This window comes from Toxotes jaculatrix, chromosome 7 (assembly GCF_017976425.1).
Source record: "Toxotes jaculatrix isolate fToxJac2 chromosome 7, fToxJac2.pri, whole genome shotgun sequence".
NCBI lineage: Eukaryota > Metazoa > Chordata > Actinopteri > Toxotidae > Toxotes > Toxotes jaculatrix.
In genome coordinates this window covers 8833737-8856832 of record NC_054400.1, presented here as the reverse complement: position 1 = coordinate 8856832, position 23096 = coordinate 8833737, and the positions used below count along the sequence as shown (strand labels likewise).

General features: G+C 38.5%; 2 protein-coding genes across 4 annotated transcripts; one reads left to right on the top strand and one right to left on the bottom strand.

Moving 5' to 3' along the window:
* The first annotated feature begins 1696 nt into the window (after window positions 1-1696).
* Window positions 1697-7179, top strand: cdo1 (cysteine dioxygenase, type I). Its single transcript, XM_041042846.1, has 5 exons — window positions 1697-1928; window positions 3157-3234; window positions 4312-4469; window positions 5050-5219; window positions 6146-7179. Exons 1-5 carry the CDS (start codon window positions 1759-1761, stop codon window positions 6173-6175), a joined length of 606 nt encoding a protein of 201 aa, XP_040898780.1. The 5' UTR covers window positions 1697-1758; the 3' UTR covers window positions 6176-7179.
* A 5236-nt stretch (window positions 7180-12415) lies between these two features.
* On the bottom strand, window positions 12416-22157 carry cep78 (centrosomal protein 78). Of its 3 annotated transcripts, XM_041041606.1 has the most exons (16): window positions 22019-22157; window positions 21013-21281; window positions 20676-20851; window positions 20396-20468; window positions 20202-20305; window positions 19948-20122; window positions 19706-19819; window positions 19259-19323; window positions 19072-19174; window positions 17945-18050; window positions 17694-17736; window positions 17322-17471; window positions 17094-17171; window positions 16575-16756; window positions 14364-14526; window positions 12416-13852 (listed from the first exon to the last, which is right to left on the bottom strand). In XM_041041606.1, exons 2-16 carry the CDS (start codon window positions 21272-21274, stop codon window positions 13235-13237), a joined length of 2412 nt encoding a protein of 803 aa, XP_040897540.1. In that variant the 5' UTR covers window positions 21275-21281; window positions 22019-22157; the 3' UTR covers window positions 12416-13234. The 3 variants fall into 3 exon arrangements, with proteins under 3 accessions (XP_040897540.1, XP_040897541.1, XP_040897542.1); XM_041041607.1 differs by lacking the exon at window positions 17322-17471; XM_041041608.1 differs by lacking the exon at window positions 22019-22157 and having other exon boundaries at window positions 20676-20847; window positions 21013-21064.
* Between the last annotated feature and the right edge of the window lie 939 nt (window positions 22158-23096).

The window sequence follows — 23096 nt, the reverse complement described above, 5'->3', positions numbered from 1 at the left end:
GTCCTTGAAAAAGGACAGACGTCTACATTAGTTTTTATGAGCAACCATTTCTCAACAGCATGCAAAAACAAACTCTTTGTACATTTTGTTACTGAATGTGACCCACAGTGCCCTCAGCTGCTATTTCTTCCACTGACAAGTTGTTTTTCTTCACAGTGAAAAATGGGTGGAGAGCTGTGAGTGAATGACCTGTTTCTGTGAAGGATTGCATTACATTCAAAAGAACAATTTCTCATTTAGTGTAAATTCTGTGAGCTGACCTGGCTGACAAACACCTTCAAGAATATCCCATTAAGTGGATGTTCTATGTGATATCAAAATCATGGACATCATGGTCATCTCTCCTTGTGTCTGAGTTGTCTGTAATATGTGTCTAATTTTTGTACATTTGTCTGTCTCAGTATTTTTTAACTTTAGCATACATGCACACAGATGCACAACTGGACTGGCAGATGTTTACTGACCCTGAGATGTGTTCCTATATCAGAGTACTGGAGTTTTCTGTAACTCTGCATTACATATGGAAAGAGTGCACTATTAGAGTGCAATCTTCCCAACTGTAGATTAAGTATCAACTGCTCAACGAGGACTTTTTGCTCTTGTCTATCTTGCTGACAGTGGTATATTTAAGACCACTTTTACTAATGCATTTTCAAGGAGGGGCTTTTTCATTTAATTTGATTATTTTCCTATCAAGCCCTGCGATTGACTGGCGACCAGTTCAGGGTGTACCCCGCCTCTCGCCCATAGTCAGCTGGGATAGGCTCCAGCTTCCCCGCGACCCTGACGGATTAAGCGGTAGAAAATGAATGAATGAATGAATTTTCCTATCATAAGATTAATTACTTAAGAACTTTTCCACCAACGCTCAGTCACACCCACAAGACTTGCATATTTGCAAGTTAAGTAAACCATTATGTATCTGCAATATCAATACAGTATTTTCCCTTTCTTTCCCTTTTTTTACTTTTACATATTTTAATAATTTTCATCCCTTCCTATACGCTGTTTCATAATCTGAGTTCTCAGAGTATGGTGACGACTACTTAGTACATCTGTTCTTTCATGCACTGCAAGTCATAATCTCTTGACTTGATGCAACCAAAACACGGATGATTAAAGGCCTGAAAATAAACCATATTCAGCCAGGGACGTTTACAAGAAAACAATATGTTGTGTCTCCCAAAACATTCTTGGTACCATTTAGGGTTTTTGTTTCCCACGTTTTCCTTTCCATTCCCACTTGTTTGTGAGTCTCCGGTCTGCACACACCTTGGATAGTGCGCTGATGTCTGGGTTTCTGAGGAGAGCACCCACAAAGAGAGGCTGTCCAGCTATTGTTGGAGGAATGCCTCAGTGAGAAAGGGAGACAGAAAAGGGGAGGTTGTGTTTGTGACAACGTGGTGGAATTGCACTCAAAGAGGATTAGTCCAAGTTGTTAATGTGTGAGATGAATGCATAATGTTAATTAAAATGTGCAAATTCGAAATACAAATGATATTATTTATATAGAGTAACTGTAGTAAAAGTGAAGCCACATTTATTTTTGCAAGATTTTATTATGCGCTCATTACAAAGTTAATTTGTGAGGACTATGTGCTGGGGGCGTTCACCTTTTTCCATAATGGTACAGTCCATCACCAGCTCGCTCCCAAATTGCGGCGGCAGTCTATAAAAAGTAGGCGACTGCGCGAAGTTGGTAAGAAAAACTTGTTGCAAATTATCTGAGAAATCAACCTCCGGCACAACTCAAGAGAGATGGAGCACACCGAGGTGGTGAAGCCAGAAACTCTGGATGACCTGATAAAAATCCTGCATAAGATCTTCGAGAGTGACTGCATCAATGTTGAGGAGGTCCAGCAAATAATGGAATCATATGAGAGCAATCCTCAGGAATGGATGAAATTTGCGAAGTTTGACCAGTACAGGTAAAACAACTTGTTTCATAATTCTGCTGTTATTTACAACTTACTAATCAGATGTTACTCATTTATTATCCTGATGCACTTTGCACTCTGACTCTGTACATTGTCTGTCACATTGGCCTAGTGTCTTTGTTTTAACTATGGTCAGAATTTTATTTGTGCAGTAATAAATATATATTTTTATTTTTTCTTGTATTATTTTCAGTCTGCTGCTCTTACTTTTTTTTAAAAAATATGATGACCGCTTTAGCGCCTTTGTCCCTGAAAAAAGCGGTGAATGTGAATGGAAAAAAAAGGTTTTAATAAAGTTTGCAAATTAATTTGTAAAAACTATACAACCAGGTCTAAAATGTATAGCATCGTTCTTATATTTGAATGAAAACCACTTGTTGTTTCCATGCAGAATAGCAGCTTTCGTCACATCTTATTTGAATTAAAACAAACAAATAAAGCAGTTTATTCAAAACTTTTATCCCCGTAAAGGCTCCTCGCTACAAAATATTGCGGTTCTGTTCAGATTTTTTTTCAAAGCTCCATGTCCCAGTGTTTTGCTTAGTGAGGGGGTCAGTGGAGGGAGGGTGAGTGGTCCATCCAATCAACACTGAGAACCGATACACACCCGCTGATTTGTTGAGAGATGGATGCTTGCGTTGACTCTGTTGCCCACCAGCGAGGTGTAGCTGCCTCGATATTTGGAGACTGAGGGAGACAAGATCAAACAAGGACGCAGGCTTTCCCATGACACGGAGGAGAGAGTGGTAGACTTTGTGGATGGGAATAAAATGTCTGTACCGTGGGATCCAGATTATACTTTCTTTGTTATCTGTAAAATAAAATGATCACTATCCCCCATACACGTTTTTAAAGATAGGTAGTTGCTCAAGTCGAGGGAATGGAATTAGCCAGGTAAATGAAAATCAAGACATATTTTGGCAAGACATTTAAATCAAATAAACCTCAAAATCCTGTGACACACACTGAGATTTGGGTTTCTCAAAGTCTAAAACTAATCTACATTATTGAAATAAATTATGCAAATCATGTAAAGCAGCACATGTCTCTACTGGTTTGTTTCACGCCTCAACTTTACCAAAACTTTTAAAGTACATATTCCGCTTCTGGTGATTTGAGAAAAACTTCACAAGTTGTCCACAGGACTCCTCTGAAACTTTGAAGTCTTTCAGTCTCTGTATACCTTGCTGTTCATTTAACAAATTGTACTCTTTTGCAGGTACACAAGGAACTTGGTCGATGAGGGCAATGGGAAGTTCAATCTCATTGTTCTGTGCTGGGGTGAAGGCCATGGCAGGTGAGATGCTTCCACATGTAAAAGAATAATTTGCAACACACAATAGTATCAAAGTCTTGCAAATGTTTATTTTTGAAGCAACAAGGTTTCTTAGATTACAACCCACAAATTTAAACCAATTATACCTGTTGCATTATGTAAATCTATCAAGTCTATTGCATTTCGGTAATGATAAGATCTTTTTTTTTTTGTCAAGGGTTCATCAGTTGTGTTACTGGCCTTTCTCTTTTAGATACTGTCAGCAACATGTTCATGGGATTTTTCAATGGCAATTATTTTATTAGTTAATAAAGATAAGAGAGTCCAATGTTCTTCAGACTGACAGAAAGGTTGTGTAGATAGGCATTATTTGATGATATCCGTCGCATGCCCCACTTTGTCACCAAACACCTGGCATTCGCTGAAGCTGATAGAAATGGAAGGTGATTCGTTCAAGTTTCATATGGTTTGATAATTTCTAGATGTGCTGCAAAACTGTATGTAGGTTTTTGTATGATAATAGATTACAGGACACAGATAAGAAGAGCTGTTTTGAGCTGTGAAGACATCCCGCTGCAGTTCCATCTACTACCTACTGCAATGGAGATGTGGTTTTATCATTTTTAAGTGCTGGTGTTTTGTTTTGCCACATCCCCACTATTGAAGTTGCAATAAGGCAAAACATGCGTCTTTGTTCTTGTGAGAAGTGACTTTTTTTAGTAGTTTCTAGACATGTTTCTCATGATTGGTGCTAACACATTTCTTTTAACTAACACAGATGCCGAAGTGATGGGAAAGTCATCTTTTACAAGAGCAGCCTAAACATGTTATGCATTTGTTATGGCTTATTACTTATGAAACTGTGATGGCATGACATTATATTACTCATAAATTTTGGTATCTGCAAGTGTGTAATAACAGTTTAAATTGCATAATGCACACAGTATTTTCAGCCCCGCCGACCAAAGAGATCAAGAGTTTCTAAAAACACAAACCTGAACGAAAAAATTGTCTTACCTTCTCATCCAAATATCACGCAGAGGCCAGAGGCTTGACATATTCTGACACTGTTCTTCTGTGTTCTTTAACTCTTTGCAGTAGCATCCATGACCACACAGACTCCCACTGTTTCATGAAGCTGCTGCAGGGTCAGCTGAAGGAGACACTGTTTGAGTGGCCGGACAGTAAATCTCACGGAGATATGGTTCAGAAGTCACAGAGAATTCTCCAGGAAAACAAGGTTGCTTACATCAATGGTAAGACTGGGTGTTTTTTTGTTTTTGTTTTGATTTACTGAGTTTACACTCCTGCAATATTGATACCACTTTGTTCTATTAATATCTGCATATTTGTGTGTGGGGGTGATGTGTGATACTTTTAAACTGGTTCTTAATACAATACACTCACATTGCTATGTTGCTGTAGCTAAAATGCTGTGCTCGGTACAATGGGACAAACATCATGTTTACGTGTTCTGTCCCACATAAGATATGCTGATGTGACGTATCTCTGAACTCTGTGAGTAACAGTGTAATGTGTGTGTCATTTTAGCAGTGTCCAGTAATCCCAAAGGTTCCAACCTCTGCAGTTATATAATGTCTCACAGGAGTTACCAGCCAGGTGTAATGTTACAATGAATAGTATTCAGGTCTCTCCCCAAATCTCTGCTGACTATGTATTTTCACAAAGCCAGTAGAGCCCTGGTGCAATGTTTGGACTCAGTTGTTGGTTACAGCACTGCTAGTAACTGCCTCTGAGCCCCATTTCACAGCATTCCAGTGGCATACACTAACTAAATGTATGTTGTTTGTTCGTGTGTCTGCCTGCAAATTTTAGACTCCATTGGCCTGCATCGTGTGGAGAATGTGAGCCACACAGAGAGTGCCGTCAGCTTGCACCTCTACAGTCCCCCTTTCCAGACCTGCCAGACCTTTGACCAGCGGACGGGCCACAGGAACACTGTCAAGATGACATTCTGGAGCAAATTTGGAGATAGAACTCCATTTGTAAGGGTTTTTTAATGGCTTTAATACAAACATATTAAATCCAAATTAAACAGCCTATACACATTTTTTTTTTTTTTGCATATTATCACACACAAGATCAGTACAAACAGTTACTTGAACACACAGTTCACCCCCTACTACCGTATGAGCAGGAAGTGGAAAGTTTTTATTATCTGTTGCCACCCTCATTAAGCACAATATAGCAGCAATTACAGCAGCACCCCTTGAAGATTCAAGAATTTAATAGAAAGTTTCCATTTTGTTTCCATTTGCTGCTGTTTCAACCGAAATGTTTCTGCAGTTGGCAAGAAATGTTGCTGATCCCACACATAAGACCAGTATCTTTATGTTCAGGGAGGAAGGAATCAAATTAAGTCCAGTTAATCTTTTAAACATAATATGTCCTCTAAAATTGTAATCCAAAGTCCTGCACATAATGAAAGAAATTGGAGACAAATGTAGATTACACAAAAGCTAAAGATGTAAAACAGGACCACCAACAATATAGGACCTCTGCCTGCTTCAGCCACCCTGCCAACAACAGTGGCCTTATCTGAAATCTACAAGTTGTATAAGCATACCTTGACCATAACACTGTCAAGGTAGTGCATTAGATTGCAACATGAAACAGAGGAGATAAGATAGTAGAAGTAAGGGAGTGTGAGTACAAAGTGAACTTAACTCTTAGTTTAACATTTGCCCCCAACTGCTGTTTTGGTCTGAGGTTGTTTTTTTTTTTTTTTGTTTTTTTGGACAGATGATCAATCAGGTGCTATATTATGTTGGAAACTTAATTTTAGTCTAAACCAGGTACCTAATTTTGAATAATCCTGGTTTAGCCTTGAGGAGGACTTACTTGAGAGACTGTATATCTATGTGTAATTCAGTGACCTGACAAGACTTTCTCCTGTTCCCTCTTTTCTTAGGAGACCGCCAGTTCCCAAGAAAACAACTGATGGCCACCAAAGGTGTTTCCGGATGATGATGACAGTTGCTTTTGAAATGACAATGTTGTGAAATTGATTCAAGGGAAACTGCTGGGGAAGCAAATTGTGGACCTACTATGACTAGGCAACCTATTTAAAAAATCAGGACCAGGCCAGTTCAAAAGGACACCCCAGTAATTAGAATGGCTTTATCACTGCCCAGTGTGAGTTTGGCAAATACTGATGAGCACAGGACGAATGCATGAATAGGCTTGGACGTGGATTGAATCTGCCTTTTGTTTGCTGGGCCTGAGGAGACCCTTTTCCAATAACAACATTCCTGTCTATCCATGACCTGTGTAACCACATTTTGTAAAGTTATGGCCTATAGTCAAAGGGGAGCGCTTAAGCATTTCAAAAAGGGGAAGATCTTGATGTTAAGTTTCTCTTACATTTTATATCTCACAAAAAGGAAAACAGTTCTGCAGTCAACAGTTTCAATCTCATTGGAGCACTTTTATAGCTGTATTTACTGTCGGTTCATACCACTCAAAATAGTCTTAACACCTGTTGAAAATTGTGATGAAATGTAACATTGTTTGTACAGTCTAATTAAAAAAAAAAGAGTTTGTTCAATTTGCATTCGGAAAAAGAAATGTAAAGCTTTAGAGTTGTGTTGTTTTTAAAAGTGTGATGCGTGTAATTTATTTACAGAGTATTCTGTTCATGGAAGGAGTGTTAAAATCAACAAGTTACCATGTTACTCCTTAATGTATTCATACTCAAGTTTTGACCAAGAGAGTTTTAGGTAGGGACTATTTTGTATTATTGGCAGATAATATGTTTAGATGAAACTCATACTTTTTCTCAGGATTTTGGCAAATTTTGATTGTAGCCGTATTTATACAGTGTGTAGCTGTATAGCATAGTACCTCTCATAGCACTGTCAAATGCATGCCTGCTCTCTATGATGCAGTAAATGATAAATCTGGCCATAACTGTAGACCATTAAACATGATTACTCTTTCACAGAATTTAATTTTATGTTGTCTTTATTTTCCTGTTATACATATATATATATTTTTATTATTGATCCATCCATCCATAATTCCTTTATGTGTCTCATACTATATGTAACAAGCACAGAAAATGCATATAGTTTGACAGATCTCTGCAAACAGTTTGGTGTGAAATATCAAAAGAACAAGTGATATGTGTCTGTCTTTTGATGTGGGATACGGGGTGTGAATACATCAATTTGTTAGCTCCAGATCCTCTCATTGATAAAGAGCCAATGTTGGCCAGTGACCCCTAATATTAACATTTATAGTCACATAAAAGTTTTGAGTACATTAGCGCTATGAGGAAATACAGCCATTCATTGACAGATACGCTCTGTCTGGTACTAGCCTGGCAAGCAAATGCAAAGCAAATGCATGCAATGCCTTTTGTACTTTGGTTCAAGGGAAATATTGATTGGTCATTACCTTTACCAATAAAAAGATTATATTAATGGTACACTGATAACAGACGGTAATGTCTCTGCTGGCTGAACTGGCATCTCCTTAGCAAGCAAACAAGTGTGTTAAGTGTGTTTATTAGTGAATGAATTTGAAAGATAAGGCACTGTTGTAGACAGGCAAACATGAGTGTACGTGCAAAACTACATCTCCATGTACAATTAATGTTGCGGCCACAGTGACTATAAATATTTATACTTCACCTTGTCCACTGTGTCAGTTGCACACATCCAGCTAGACTTGCAAACTTAGTCAATGATCAGATAAGAAAGTAGGTAACAGTGTATGAGGTAAAATGCACATGAACATGGTATTCTAGGGTGTCCACTGTATATAACAATGGCTTCCTCTCCCAATATATTTTTTATGCAGTCTTCATGTTGTTTGTATATGTGAAGAAAAAAGGGGAAAACAGTGTAGTCTGTGATTTTTAAAATTGTTTGGAGAAATTAAAAGTAGCAATATATGGCCTGGAAATCTGTACGTTTTCAGCAAGAAAGTCAGGTCTGCAATGACAGCATGCCAGGAAACTCAGTCATTTGTGCTAAAAGAAATGTCTACATATTCAAAATCAACTGCGCTGTCTGCACCATCCAGGATTTCCAGTTTCTCTAAGATTTAGTCTCATTTTCAATCCCGACAAAAGCTGACACTGCGGTCAAACAACAAACATACGTCATTCGTCACCTTTCATCGTTATTTGCCTTTGCTGAGAGCACACAGTGTATCGGGCTGAGTTTGTTAAATAAATCTCAGCTTTTTTCTGTATCAGGTCAACCATGGGATGGCCTACAGGCAGTGTTGTGTAATAATGAAGTGACAGGCTTGATTGCCCCAATGAAACTCCTGTTTTATAAGAAGCCCTAATCATATGTGTGAGGCTAGATGCAGGCTCCTGTGTAAGACTTAAATCTTCATCTGATGATAAATTCTGATAGTTAACTATAGTCAATTTATTGATCATGGTGCTGCTTATCAGACAATTAATCCTTCAATAAAACAGGGACAGTGTAGTGTCAGAACATTGCTGGGTGATGATTCATCCACCAAAACGGCAAACAAGAAGAGGTTGAGTTTCCAATATTGAAACAAGGCCTGTTTTCACAGATGATGCAGATATGAACTTCTGAACGCAATCTTTCTCTCAGTCCTGGATTATGGTTTTTATCATCTGTATGTATATTGTCATATCTGCCCCTTGAAGTGACTGGATGTCCTGTTTTACTTTGAAATTATTTACCTTGTGTGTCTATTGTTTTACTTCCTGCTCTTCCTGTATGTTTTCCTGCCTTTGGGATTGTCTGCCCTGCCTTGATGTGTTTCACCTTTTCCCGATTACCTCTGGCTCTGCATTCAAGTCTCTGTGTTCCCTTCATTCCTTGTCAGTTTATCTGTTTTGCCCCTGGTTGTGTTCCATAGTTTTCCTTGTGTGTATTTTCCTCTTGCCAGTGTTGGATTCCTGTCTGCCATCTTGTCCACCTGATTACTAGGTTGTTTCATTTATTAACATATGCTTCATGGCATCAGTCCACCTCTGTGAGTCTGCCTTTGGGTCCTTTCCCTGAGTTCCTGGCTTCTTCTGTGACACATGTATTAACCTCCAGTCTAAAACTCCCAGAAACCATCACTTTACTTATACAGTAATTGTAACAGTGGACACATCACTGCTAATACTATTATGGAAACGCTGTTTTTGGTGTTTATATTTCACAAGGCAATGCTAAACTTATAAACTTAGCTTCAGCTGCAGGTGCCAACAGTAAATAGCATTTTTAGAGGGACTGCTTTCAGGGGGACTGCTTGTTGAAGATTAAATATGTAACAGATTTTGAAGTTTGACACTGTGGTGACTGGACAATTTTAGAAAACTCATTAAGGGCATGGCTATGCATATATGCATGTTTTAGTGTTGATGATTGTGGCTGCTGGTTTACAATGGCTGACCTTGTATTTTACTACCTTTAATTATTTATATTTGGTTTTCATTTGTCACAGATGTAAAAGATGGCTTTGTTACTCAACATTTCCTCGGGGTGTACTTAGAGTTAGCGTCACAACACCTGCTTTATGCCTGACTTGAATAAAATTAAGAATTAAATTATGTTTTTCTTTAAGAAACCTGTCCTCTTTCACTGCATTTGACTACTTTCACTTCAGTTCAATTCAGATCTTTAACATCCCACAAAAGAAATTCTTTTTGCAGCAAGACAGCATAAATACGAACAAGCAAAATGTGAAACCTGACCACAACAAAAACACAAGGCAGTTGAAGACATTAAAAGTGCAGGTATGATGCACACAACCCAGGACAGAATAAAGAATGTATGATAAAACCAAGGAAAACAGCAACCACACACAAAGATAAGGTAAGAAAAATAAAGCAGTATTGAGGATCCAAGAGGCAGCCAGTTACTCGATTTCATGTTTTCAGTTTTGCAAGTGACATAAGCAAATGCAATTTCTGTTTGAGTGACCTATGCTTTTAAATTATATGCAGCTTTTAATTAATAATACTGAGAAGATGCGGTCAACTCTCCATATGTTCTGTCACAAGTTTCATTTTGGTGCTATTTTTCTTGTGGTCTTTCTGTTTCCTTTTCTACCTGTTGTTAATAGTGTGAAAGCATTTACTGTAAATCACTTTGGATTGAAAGAAATAAAGCGGAATGAGTGTAAAGATTGTAGACCATGACCTTACAGGGCTGGATAGAAGGAGGCTTGGAATGTGGTCTGCTTGTTTTGTTTTACTGGAGGATTTGGAAGTGTGTCAGTTTTCATGTGGTGTTTTGTTTGTTGTACAAGCTTTTGTCACTGTGTTTTCACTTGGATCTTTTCTCTTTGCTCCCTTTTCTTCACCACTCACTCTGTTCCCAGTGCTGCTACGATACTCTCCATATCTGTAGAACAGCTAATAGTTACAGCAGAGATCATAAAACATGACAGCAACTTTCACACTGCAAAGTGGAGTCTGGGACTGTGTCCTGTGATGATAACAATAAGCCAGTGTTGTAGAATCGTCTGACACTGAAAGACGCGGAGGAGCTTTGATAATTTACTTATCGAAACAGCCTCAGTACATTGATAGTGAAACACTCATTCATACAGCAAATAGTACACATGCTGTACTATCAACGTGTGGCATGACAGCCCATTGTTTTATTACATGAGAGTGATAAAGCCCTTGCTCTTCACCTTTAGGGCCTTTTAGCCTTTCAGTTCATATTTTTTAATTAATTATATATTCATGCACAGCTTCTTATATTTTTTTGAATGAATCCAATTTCAAGATTAAAGGGTCAGTTCACTCATAAAACAAACCAAAGCTGAACCGACCATTTACACACTGAGCTGTAACTGTGTTGGAGCCATTCACCAGTCACACAGTGGCTGAAAGGAGGAACTTCCCTTCAATGCCATGCTCTACAAAACCGACCACCACACCCTGGATTTGCAAACCAGTAATCAAAGACCAGTCAGTGTTTCCTTGAACACTTCTTCCTCCAAGTTCTGTTTTTTGCATGTTAATAGTTTTTATAAAGTTTCATTCTGACTGTATATCTTCCTTTGTTTCTATTATTAACTTTTTTGTTGGTAAATGCTAAAACATGAACAGTAACTCAAGCGGACAAGACTCATAAAGTCACCTAAACCAAGAAGCAAAATCCATGATTCAGCAATATCCATCTAAAAGATTAACTAACATTAGTCACCAGTAGCTACCGGTCGTATCAGACCTAGTGAGACTGCAACAGCAAAAGGCATCTGAACCAAGTAGCACAAGTGCCTCGCTTAAATATAACACGAGCTGCTGTGTTCACTGATTTAAATGTAGTATCCAAATGTCTTCATATCAAAACTGCGACAGCATTAGGCCAAGGTCAGTTACCTTGCGATGCATACTGTGAATAACCGATTGTTTCATATCACGATCTCCTTAAATATCACCATCGACTGTAACACACTGTCCATGCACAGTACAGTCCAGCCCAGGCTGATGTTGACTCCAGTGCACATACAAGAACAAAGAAATTGGTCTCACTTGTAAAGTCATTCTTGTTCTTTCCCATTTCATACTCACCTCACCTTTCACAACTTCTATTACTGGATGTAGCTGTAAACCATGGTTTCTATTTGAAACTACAGTATATTTGTGTACAAACAAGAAATAAGAAAATCTCTGAAAATTATTTGTGTAACAAACAGTCTAAAGGTGAGATAAAAAAGAGTTAAAATGACCTTAAAGTGACTAAAGGGTGAGTTAATAAGATGACAATATGAAAGAAACACTTTCTGCATTCCTTGTCGCGTCTGCAGAGAGCTGCACTTTTGGCTTTTACTGTTGTTTTGTGCTCACTTGTAATGGAAAACATCCATGCTCCAGCAGAACACTGTGTCCCATTCTAACCCACAAAGATCATGCGTTGGTCCAGTTTCTTTCTTTCTCTGGGCACCAAAAGAGGCCTTCAACAACAAATCAACAGATTTTGCTGAGGAGGCTTTCATCCTCCTCAAAAAGGGTATCTAAACTTTTTAGACACAATTTTGTAATATGGTAATAGGAAAGTTTTATCAACATATGCAGCACTGATGAACAAATATTAGTAAAACCTACATTTTGCTTTCAGTAAGCAGCCATTCTTAGGATATGTGTCAGGTGTCACAACACAGATTTTATTTGTCAACATTTTGTTAGTACTAGTTCTCAGTACTGCACTTCTTAATAGCATAAACACGGTGTATTAGAGCCTGTTCAAAATGTGAAATTCACAGGTAAATGCCAACAATTCACTGTGATGGTGTATTTTTGAGTGGCAGAAGAGGGAATTTAAAATTATTTTTTCTTTTAAATGAATTTTAAATTTAAAAGCTCAGAAACACAATTTAAAAGATGTTTATTATAAAATCTAAGTTTGAAATATGAGCATAATATCCTAATAGGACAACAAATTATACACTTCTACATCATGAATTTTTTTTTTTTTAAAAAGGACAAAACTACAATCTAATTACGGATAAATTAAATATTCATCAAAAACCTCTACATCAGCACTGAATTCTGAAAATAAAAATACTGTGTAAAGCAGCTGTAAAAAGAGTAATAGCACACATTAAGCAACCAGTGAATTTTCACTTAAAACTTCCTCTGAAGTTTGATGTCTGTCCAGATGAAACCGGGTCACACTAGGAAGAACTTGATTTGTGGATATGAATTGAAACTTGATAGAAGGTGGGGTTAACTTGGAATCCCAAAAACCTACTATGGCACTTAACTAATTTTTTATACTGTACATGTCCCCCAGGGCAAAATAAATCTGCAAAAACCTTGAGACTTTACAATAAAAGTGTAAAATGTAAATACAACAATATACATTGCATTGCATTTTGAATGCAGTTGTACGAATCAGTAACTCCAATTTTAATTTCACAGAACCTTCCACTCTGCTTCTGTAGCAGTAAGTAGTGTAATAGCACAACTAAGCAACAGTGTTAAGAAGTAACAAAGAATTTTAAGCACACAGCAATGAGAAGAGACACTGAGAAAGCTTTTCATATTTCTCTGGTCAGCTGGTCAGAAGGATTCATTATCTGACTGCCCTACCAGACCGCCCAGAGACCTGATCTGTCCCAGAGTCTCCCTCCCAGGATAGGCTTTCCCCTCTGACCCTTCTGACCCTGACTGACCTACTGTCACTAGCCTTCCCTTTCCCCTGTTTCTTGACCCTACTGATCCCACAGACTCTGCCTTGTCACTTGCAATGTCACTAACACTCGACCTTACAGATAATGCACCATGAGACCCATTGCTATGGGAAGAATAGCTTTTAGCATAGCTGTTGTTGTATCCGTTGGAACCATTGTTATGATGAGAACTGCTTTGACAAGAGTTGCTGTTGCTCTTCGGCTTGCTTGGTTGAGCCTGAAAAGTTTCACCAAAAGAAACCTTATCTAAGGATTTTTGGCTACGGAAACTGTGCTCAGAACCCGAGCCATGATGGGCATCAGGCTTGGAATATCGATTTGGTTCCCCTTCTCCACCTATACCAGGGTCTACTGCAGGTCCAGAAGCCTTATTGAAGGTCACATCTAGTAGCCTGTCTTCATGCACGGGCTCCCTGACACAGGATGAAGATCTGGGTGTGGTGGTGTCAGCTGGGCCACCAGGAAGAGAAGGCAGGAAGCTGTCCACCTAAAGACAGAAATTGAACGTTTGATAAGAATAATCGACAGATTAATAATTTAACTTTTTGAAGTTCTTACTGTGATACAACTTATGGACTTTTTGTTACTACCAAAGACAGGGAGACACTTGGGAATTATAACAAATCAACAGAGGATATGATAACATCAGCAATGATCAAGACTTTATGAAAGAGAATTTAGAGCAAACAAAAATCTAACTCTTTAGACTTGACACAGAGCTGGTCTACAACAGGTCAGGTTATTCATAATCTCCACTTCATGTGGTTCAGCAGTGTTACAGCTCAGCTGCAGAAGGCAATTTTGTGGTGCCATTAAATAATTCAACCTTCAACCAAAAATACAATATTAGTATATGGATTTGTGGTCCCATATGCCCAAGTACACTGCTCCTGTGTTTTAATACTACATGCAAACATGAAACTGAAACACTCAGTGCAGGTAGAACACAATCACCAGCCCCAGCCCCGTTTCTCAAACACTGCATTGCATGTCCTTACCACAGAAAAAGTATTAGTCTTTGTCCGATCATCCAGATATTCCCCCCTAGTCAGTAATGCAGCACCATCCAAATGTGTTCCTATTGTAGAGGAGAGCTGAGGTCTTCCCAGTGGTTGGAAATCTGATTTATCAATCCCAGCTACTGAAGCTAGCTGACCTAGGCTAGAAAAAAAAAGAGATGAAATCTATTAAATTTAAAGGTCCAGAGTTGGCACAAGCATTTGATTCATGCACTACTGAAGGGTAAATGAAAATAATCTGAAAAACAACAAATGTACGTCGCCCTTTTTACAAATGTAAATAAAATTCCACTGAGATGCCACATGCATTAAGAATATTATGCCTTGCTCATACTGTAATATTCCAGTATTAAAACGCAATATTTACTAATATAAGGTTTCTCTGGTGTGTGGAACACCTCCATTACCATGTTTTCAAAAAGCAGCCACAACAAGCTAAGAATGGAGAAAAACAAAGAGAGAAGCTGCAAAGTAAAGGTCAAGACTGCAATGATGCTGGTTTGATTCTTTCTACTGGGTGAAAGGGTAAAAGAGTACAAGGTTAATTCATCTTTTACAAAAACTGCCCCAAAACCCCAAAAGAACAGACTGTAGGGTGATTCTGTCACTGCAGAAAATCCAGGAAATCGAGCTATTCATTGTTGATATAAAGTAAATGCAGATAACAAAGAAGGCTACTGCAAAGTGAGACCTAGGTCATGTTTAAGGACAATCTGTCCCCACCTATTGACTGCAGCTTAAGGCTTTGGTAAAAGTAGATGAGGAATTTATGAGATGGGAAAGGTTAAAACAAAGAAAACAGGTGGTTCTATCAGAATGACACCCATCCTGTCAGAAAGAAACTGTGGAGCCAGCACATGGGCACCAGATACTGGATGTCAACAGAACCAAAAAAAACTGAACATCATGTCAGAACGAAACAGAAATTGAACACCACACCAACAGAAACAGGTTAAGAAATAACCCAGCACTTTGTGAAAGACTCTCGGTTTCCATCTTACCCACAGTCACATGAGAGGATATTTTCACCTCTATGCTTCCAGTACAAAAGATCCTAAAATACTTGACAGTTTCACTTTGAGTTTTGATGATCATGCAGTGCAGTCCCCTATGATGGACATCGGCTACACAACTGATGTGTTTTTTCATAAATAACCAAATTCCATGATGCACTGATAACAGAAGGTGTAGTGGGAATTTATTTTTGCATCATAGAAAATGAATAATAAAATACATCTATTGTTGTACCATTAAAACATTTTTTTTTTAGAAAATTAGAACTGAAACGATTAGTTGATTAATCAAGTGGTTTATCAACAAACATTAAAGCTGCGCAAAGCAATGTTTGTCCTCAAGTGAGTTGACAGACTTCCAAGCAAACAAGCTCATAGCAACAAAGGCATACAGTATTATGAGCTTATGAGTGACATGTTAGCCAACTTAGGAAACCAGCAGACACAGAGCAACATGAGCATCCTACTGCAAGTTAAATAAAATGCCCATTATAAAAAGTCCACTGATCCCTTGTCTTTTAGCTCAGGATCGGTCCACCAACTCCTGAAAACAATATGTGGGTCTCTTTTGGTTGAATGTAATGGTTGTACATCTAAATGGTTTTATTTTGGGAGTTTAGGGAATGCTGTTGGGAGTTAACCACAGCATAAAAAAAACAAACATTTGCCACTCAGTCAATGAAAAAACAAATCATATAATTAGAAATAAAGGACCCTCTGCAGTTTTTGACTACTGGCCCAGAAAATAAGCAATTATAAGGCATTGCTTTGGACTCTAGTACATTGTGAACATTTAACTGAAAAAAATAATACATTACTTGATTAATAATAAATAATAATTGTTGCAGTCGTCCCAAAAGAAATATACTAAAAAAACAAAAAAAAAACAAAATTAGATACATGATCAAAACATCTTTCCATGGGGATCCTGTCAGAATGAAACTCTATTTTGACCAGTGGTCTGTGCCAGATTTCCAGTCGTGAAAGCTAATACGACCTGAACAAACAGGTCGTCATTCACAAGAGGACAAACACTGAATTACCAGAAATACATAATGAAACTGAAAGGCCAATAGTTGAATAAAGACTTTCTTTAAACCACCTAGGCCAAGGGCCAAATTGGCACTGTCCAAGTAAAACGAGAAACACTGTACTGGCCAATTTTAAGAATACGCACCCAGCATCCTTGAGGAGATCCAGGAAAGCATGGAACTTGCTAAATGAGCTCTCAATGCTTTGGAGCACGGCGTCGTCTTCAAGAGCACTGACACCAGGTGGTGCTGATCCAAGGCCAGAGGCTGCAAGCGCCTCTGACAGGGAGTGGTTGGCATCACGAAGACGGGCATTCTCCAACTCATACTGAATACAAATAAGAAAAAGCCTGAATAATAAGATGTCATCTTTCATTATAGAAACCTAAAACATCAGGATCAGGACAAGCTAAGGTCATGACCAATGTTTGTTAACATTGAAGATGCATATATGAACTAAGGTCACTTCTGTACAAAGAAGTAAAGGGTTCTTCTTCAAAAAACATAATGTGATTGGTTAGGATCATAAGTTGACTGTCTATATAAATAATCGCCATGTGTGATAGCATCTTGATCATTGCTGAAATAAGATTAATATCTTTAATCATTATTAAAACATATTTTGATCATTTAAAACTTAACCTCAACCTCAGGATGATCATTACCTCCATGAGCCTTGACTCAGCTTTCAGTCTGGCTCTGCGCTCTGCTGCCAGCCTCAGACGACACTCTTTTAGCTCCATCTGCAGGACATGGAAAAGAACACACAAACACATAGCATCTTTAAAGTGCTTCAAAATCAATTGTTCAAGATCCAACACTTTGCCTTTGTGGCTTCAAAACATAAAAGTTCCTCAAAGTTCCAGTTTGGGATTTAACCTGCTGTGACTGACCTGCATATGTTCAAACTGCCGTGAAGTGCTGCTGTCCTGGAGATCAAAAGAAGATGCTTTCTGTTCCACCTCAACCCCCACTTCTTGCTCTTCCTCATCCTCCTCTCCCTCTGAATCTGAATCCACAGTAACCTTCACAGTAGCTGCACCCTAATCAAAACCATGTATTTCAGCAGATAAAGATCAATACAAATTCATTTTTTGTTGTTCTGCTCTTCTGTTCTTGACAGGGTTCTGATCCATCTTTCAAATAGTGGCAGATAGATAAACAAAACTAATCAAATCCATATTTGGCCCAGACAATGCTGATGTATAGATCACTCTTATTTTTCCTTACAGAAATATGCTGTGCATAAACACAAGAAAACCTACCTGAAAACTTTGGTCTGCCACAGCCACTCCAGGGGGCAGACCTCTGCAACAAAAGAATCCAACACAAAATTAGTCTTTGATTCACTGAGTGATACTACAGTGCCCTCTGGTGAATCCATTGTAAATATACAAGATGTAATTATTTTATTTTAAAAAATTACACAATGTTATAGAAAATATATCATAAATTTGTAAGTGGAATACAGTTTTTTTTTAACTATAAGTAAATTGGTTAGCCAACATCTCCTTACCTTTGGCGTCCAGCTCGTGCAGCAGCACGCCAAGGAATATAACAGGAACGAGAATGAGGCTTCTGTGCCTGAGCAACACCTGAACTCCGCGCTCCAGAGCGTGTTCCTTTATGAGGGGATGCACCAGAAAAATGAATATTAAAGAACATAGACCTTTATGTTGCAGTGTTATTCTATGAGTCAAGGCAATAAGCCTCTGTTGACAAACAACAGTCACTGTAGGCAAAGCCCCTCATATTGTTTAATATACTTCATTCTACATGATCCTGGCTCTGTGATATGTGCAGTCACTCTACACAATGGTCATCAGAAAACAGGCAGACAGACCATGAGTCAATGAATGCATGAACTGTCGATAATTAATAGGAGTTATACACCGTGTGGATCCATGAGGTGCTTTACATCTATAGGAGCGGGTTCTAAACATCACAGGCAAAAGAGAATAAAGAAAATGATAATTAATTGTGAGATAGCATCTTTTCATTTTGATATTTACCACAGGGTGTCTAAACCAAAAGTATTTAAAACTGTTGACTTTGTTGTCCTAAAGGTAAAAGCAGACTCTTTATAACAGAGCAAGGGAAGACAGGATGAAAATGAACAAAATTCTCACCATGTCTCCAGATGACTTTAAAGCCAAAAGGTGAGAAGTCAGAAGGAGAAAAAAATGAGTATGAGAAAATATTATGCTATCTCAGGGAGACTTAAAAAGATCTAACAATGTATGTTGTACTCCCTCCTGTGCAGACTGGAGACAACAACTTCTAAATGCCTAATCTCCAGTTCAGTAGCTGACAACAGATTGAAGACTGGAGAGTTTGTGGTGCTGAATACAGGTGGGGGAAAACTGACACTGGCAACCTTAACAGTTTGGGCCTGAATGGGAAATTGAACCTTTCTAATCAGGTATAACCACAATACTACATCTTTTTATGAGCCTGATGAAGCTCTGAGAGAAACACATTGACAATGTTAATGAAAGATCATTGTTGTTTTTACTACTGTGTAGTGACTAACACAAATATTTTATGATTTGTTTTGTTTGGCTTAAAATACAGTGACTTTAATTATATGAAACCGCATACAGGAGCCTGTGTTTGAGAAACAATAAAAATGTATATACATACCTATCCGAAATGTGGCTTTTCCTTTGACTGAACTGGGCAGTGATAGCTTCTTTAGACCAGGAGCTCTCTGTGGTTCAGTGGTTGCAGGCTTGATCCAGCGGTACTGCAATACAACATAAGATACAAGCCGTTAAAAACATGACCACAGCTTTTGTCCTTAGTGATGACATGAGCTGCAGACACTGACCTCTAATGACTCTCCATCAGCATTCATCAGTACTTTCTCTATTATAGTTTTAATTAGGACCTTGTCTGTAAAGGATAAAGAAGAACATTTAGCATGCAAACATTTATTTCCAGGAATTTATGTGTATTTTCTGAGATGTTTCACATTTACACTATTAAAGTAATTACAGTATTATAGACCTATTATTTAATTTTTCAAAATTTTTCAGGTATCAAAACACTACATACTACAAACTAGGTTAGAATTAGTATGCAATAGGGACACATCTAAATACAAATCTAACAGTGCACTAGCAAGAACTGGCGGCGGCAATAGTAATTACACCCACAATACAAAAGTGCTACGTGAAACAAACAACATACAAATAATTTACCATATTGGCAAAAGTTCTATGCAGTGTGAAAAAAATCTAGACTTGTTATGACTTTGGTTGAGGTAGCTTCTTACCAACTAAAGGGTTACTACGAATATCCAGTACACAAAGAGAAGAATTGGTTTTCAATGTTTCCAGCAAACGACGAGCTCCTTCATTGGAAAGACCACATCTCTGTAGGTCAACAGCTGTTCAACAAGTCACAAAACAGAAACAGAGAACCTGAGGAAAATTCCAACAAAAACGAAAACAAAAAAAAAACACTTTTCTTACTTGTCTCAATATATTTCTCTCAAACGCACAAATGACTATTAACCTTTAACCCAGAGGTCCTCAGCCAGTTCATGTGCTAGAGCAGCAGCACCCCGGTCCCCTATCAAAGTGTTACAGTTTAGGGTGACACGGCGGAGACCTCCCATTCCCTCAAACTGTGGCTGTCGATACCTCAGGGATTCTGCCCATGCAGTACCATGCCTCTGCATTCCCTGATGCTGAGAGAAAAAAAAAAACATTGCATTAAAAAAAATTAAATAGAGTGCCAGGTCAAGTTTAAAAAAAAAGATATTCCACCTTGATGATGTTAGCCATGTGTTCTGCCCCTCTCCAGGTGAGATTGCATCCTGTAAAATCTACCGTCCTGATGATTGTAGAATACTTAACACTTTGGCAAATCACTGAAACATATGAAAATGGCAGTTGAAAATACAACATGCTCACATACAGTATAATTATTTGAAAGGAAATAATACTGTGAATACACATACCCTCCAAGCCCTCATCAGTGATTGGACAGTTAGCGAGAGAGAGGTTTTCCAAGGAAACACTTTTTGCCAAACCCTGGAAATGAATACATATGGATCATTTAATATTTTTACCAAATTTCACTCTTGAATCCAAGATGATAGTTTTCACCATGCTTTACAGTAAACCGGATTATATGCACATGAGTTCATGATTCTGTACCAGTCTCTCTAAATAAGTTAAACAAAAAAACAAAGTTAAAATGTCGGTTTACACTGCAAATAATACTCTCTCTGTTTTAACCTTTGTCAAAGTGATGAGGTCCCTCTCTCTCAGTGGAAGTCCATTAAGCTGCAGAGTCTTGAGGTTGGAAGAGACCATCAGACACTCTCTCAAGGCCTTGCACAACTTAAATGTCATGTCCTTGGAGCGAATGGCAGGGATCTTCTTTCTGAAGCTAGACTTATAGTACCTTCTATCTGAAATTAGTGGTGATATTATTAATGTTTTTATGCAAAAGTGATAAGTAATTAAAGTTTCTAATCTAATATTTCTTGTACAGGTTAATACCATAGGTAAATAAGATGATATAAACTAGTTTTTCACTGTCAGATAATGAACCTGGTTTCCTTTGCTTTACCTGCATCTCCAGAACCAAGACTAGCTTGGTGTGTGCTACTTATTGCGATGTGGTGCAGGTGTTTGTTGATAGAGATAGAGCTGAGAATGGGTGGCCAGTCTGTCAGTTTGAGCCTGTCTCCATTAAAGTCCAGCATCCCTTTGTCAAGGTTCATCTTGACTGCGAGGACAGGGACTGATTCCTGTCTTGCACAGGCAAAGTCATAGTATGCCATAAAGTCCTGGGCACCCTGCCGCCGAATCTGAGCGCTGTCCTGAACCATCTTTGATCTAGAAACAAAAATATTTTTAAAAAGTCATTAAACTTGTCAGCAGTGAGAACAATTATAAAGATCAACAGGACCATGACATATTCTAATAACTGATCGGACAACTGTGAAAAAAACAAAAAACCTTTGATTCTATTCTGAATTTTACCTGAAGATCTGAGGATCAATAAATCAGAAATAAAATTATTAAAAGTGATCCAGGACTTTTCAGGACTTTAAAAAAAAAAAGTGATCTGGACTTTTCAGGTCTTTCACAGAAAGAGTTTCTGATCCGATACATCTGATTTGTGACCAGATGTATGTATCGTAAAACAATTTAATTGCTGTTAGCTAAAATAATAGGGGTAAATAGGGAAACTTTGTTTTATATAAGAAACAGATGGCCAGTCGGTTAATACTTGATTGTCAGTGTTCGACCAGCTCAAGCACCTTTCCACCAGAGCTGGCCTATCGTTAAAGATAACGGGTCACAGACAGTAAGTTCAAAGCTGAAAGAAGGTTTTGGCTGGTTATTCATTGGAAACTAAGTTGAGAGGCCCAGGTCTCTTTGCACTTTAACAATAAAGCGTTAGCTTTCGTTCAGCTAGTGGCGTTAGCAAGCTAAGCGCCTAGCGACCGTTGGTAGTGAAGGACAGCAGCAGACTCCAGTGCTAGTGACAAGCCGTAAACGGTCGTGTTTAGCTGTACTTCCATGCATCATTAAAAAACATTTCACCAAACTAAAACAATATAAAATACCTGCTACATATAACTGAAGGCTCTATCGTCGTAGCACGGTTTTCTCACTTTTCATCGACGACTGTCTAACAGCATCTGCAGTCTGTTATTGTTGTTGTTGTTGACGATGTGGAGGAGCGAGCGCTCAAAAGTACCGCTGTTGTGGCAGAAGAGCCTCGCCCACTCCTACCCCTCACTGTAGGCTCTTCGTTTCCCCTCCAGCGTCGTGCTGCCACCTACCGAAGCGGAGGTACAAACCAAACACTTTTCCTGACAATCATGATTAGGTGGATCTGAATAGAGTATCTTGTGAACTGATGGTCATTGTGACAATACAGACAGGATTCCCAGTCCGGAGCAAAGTGGGGTAACTGCCCAAGGGCGCCAGACCCTCACTAACCCCCAAATCCCAATATATTTTAGGTCTACATAGTTTGATTAATTGCATGTCTGTCAGGTCAGGGAACTGTTTTACTTCCTATTGAGCTAATTTGTTAAGAAAATAGTGAAATATGACCATCATAATCAATGAATTCAAACAAAACATTTTACCTAAGTAATATAAATGGAGGGTGTGTATGATGAGCAATAAATCGTGACAATTTACTCCACAGCTGCTTTGTAAGTAGATTCAAAATAAGTGCACCAGACCCAAAGCTTCCATCAGTGTCTTTCTTAAGTTTCTGTAAGTGACGATTGGTTGGAAAAACCCTATGAAGCATTTTAAATTAGACCGCTTTGTTTTGTTTGTCTGGGTCCAGGCCCAGGTTGCGAGGGCAACCCGGGAGGTGGTGCCGTCCAGAGTGGGGTTCAAACCCTGAGAGAGTGAGTCTTATGCTCTACCAGCTGAGCAAACCGGGCGGTCCCACCTAATAGCTTCAAAAAATATGGACCGATCACAAGTTTTTTCCGGGGTCCGCACGCACTTGAAGAGGTGCACACTCCACACTAGTGGAGTCCAACCAAACTGGCCGTGTAGCATGCTACAGCAAATAAAATTTCACATCAATGTTAAATCAATACAGTGATTCGTTCTGTTAGAAATGAGCATCAGTCTGTTTATTTTCACTCAGTTATGAAATCAAGAAAATCGGTGCAA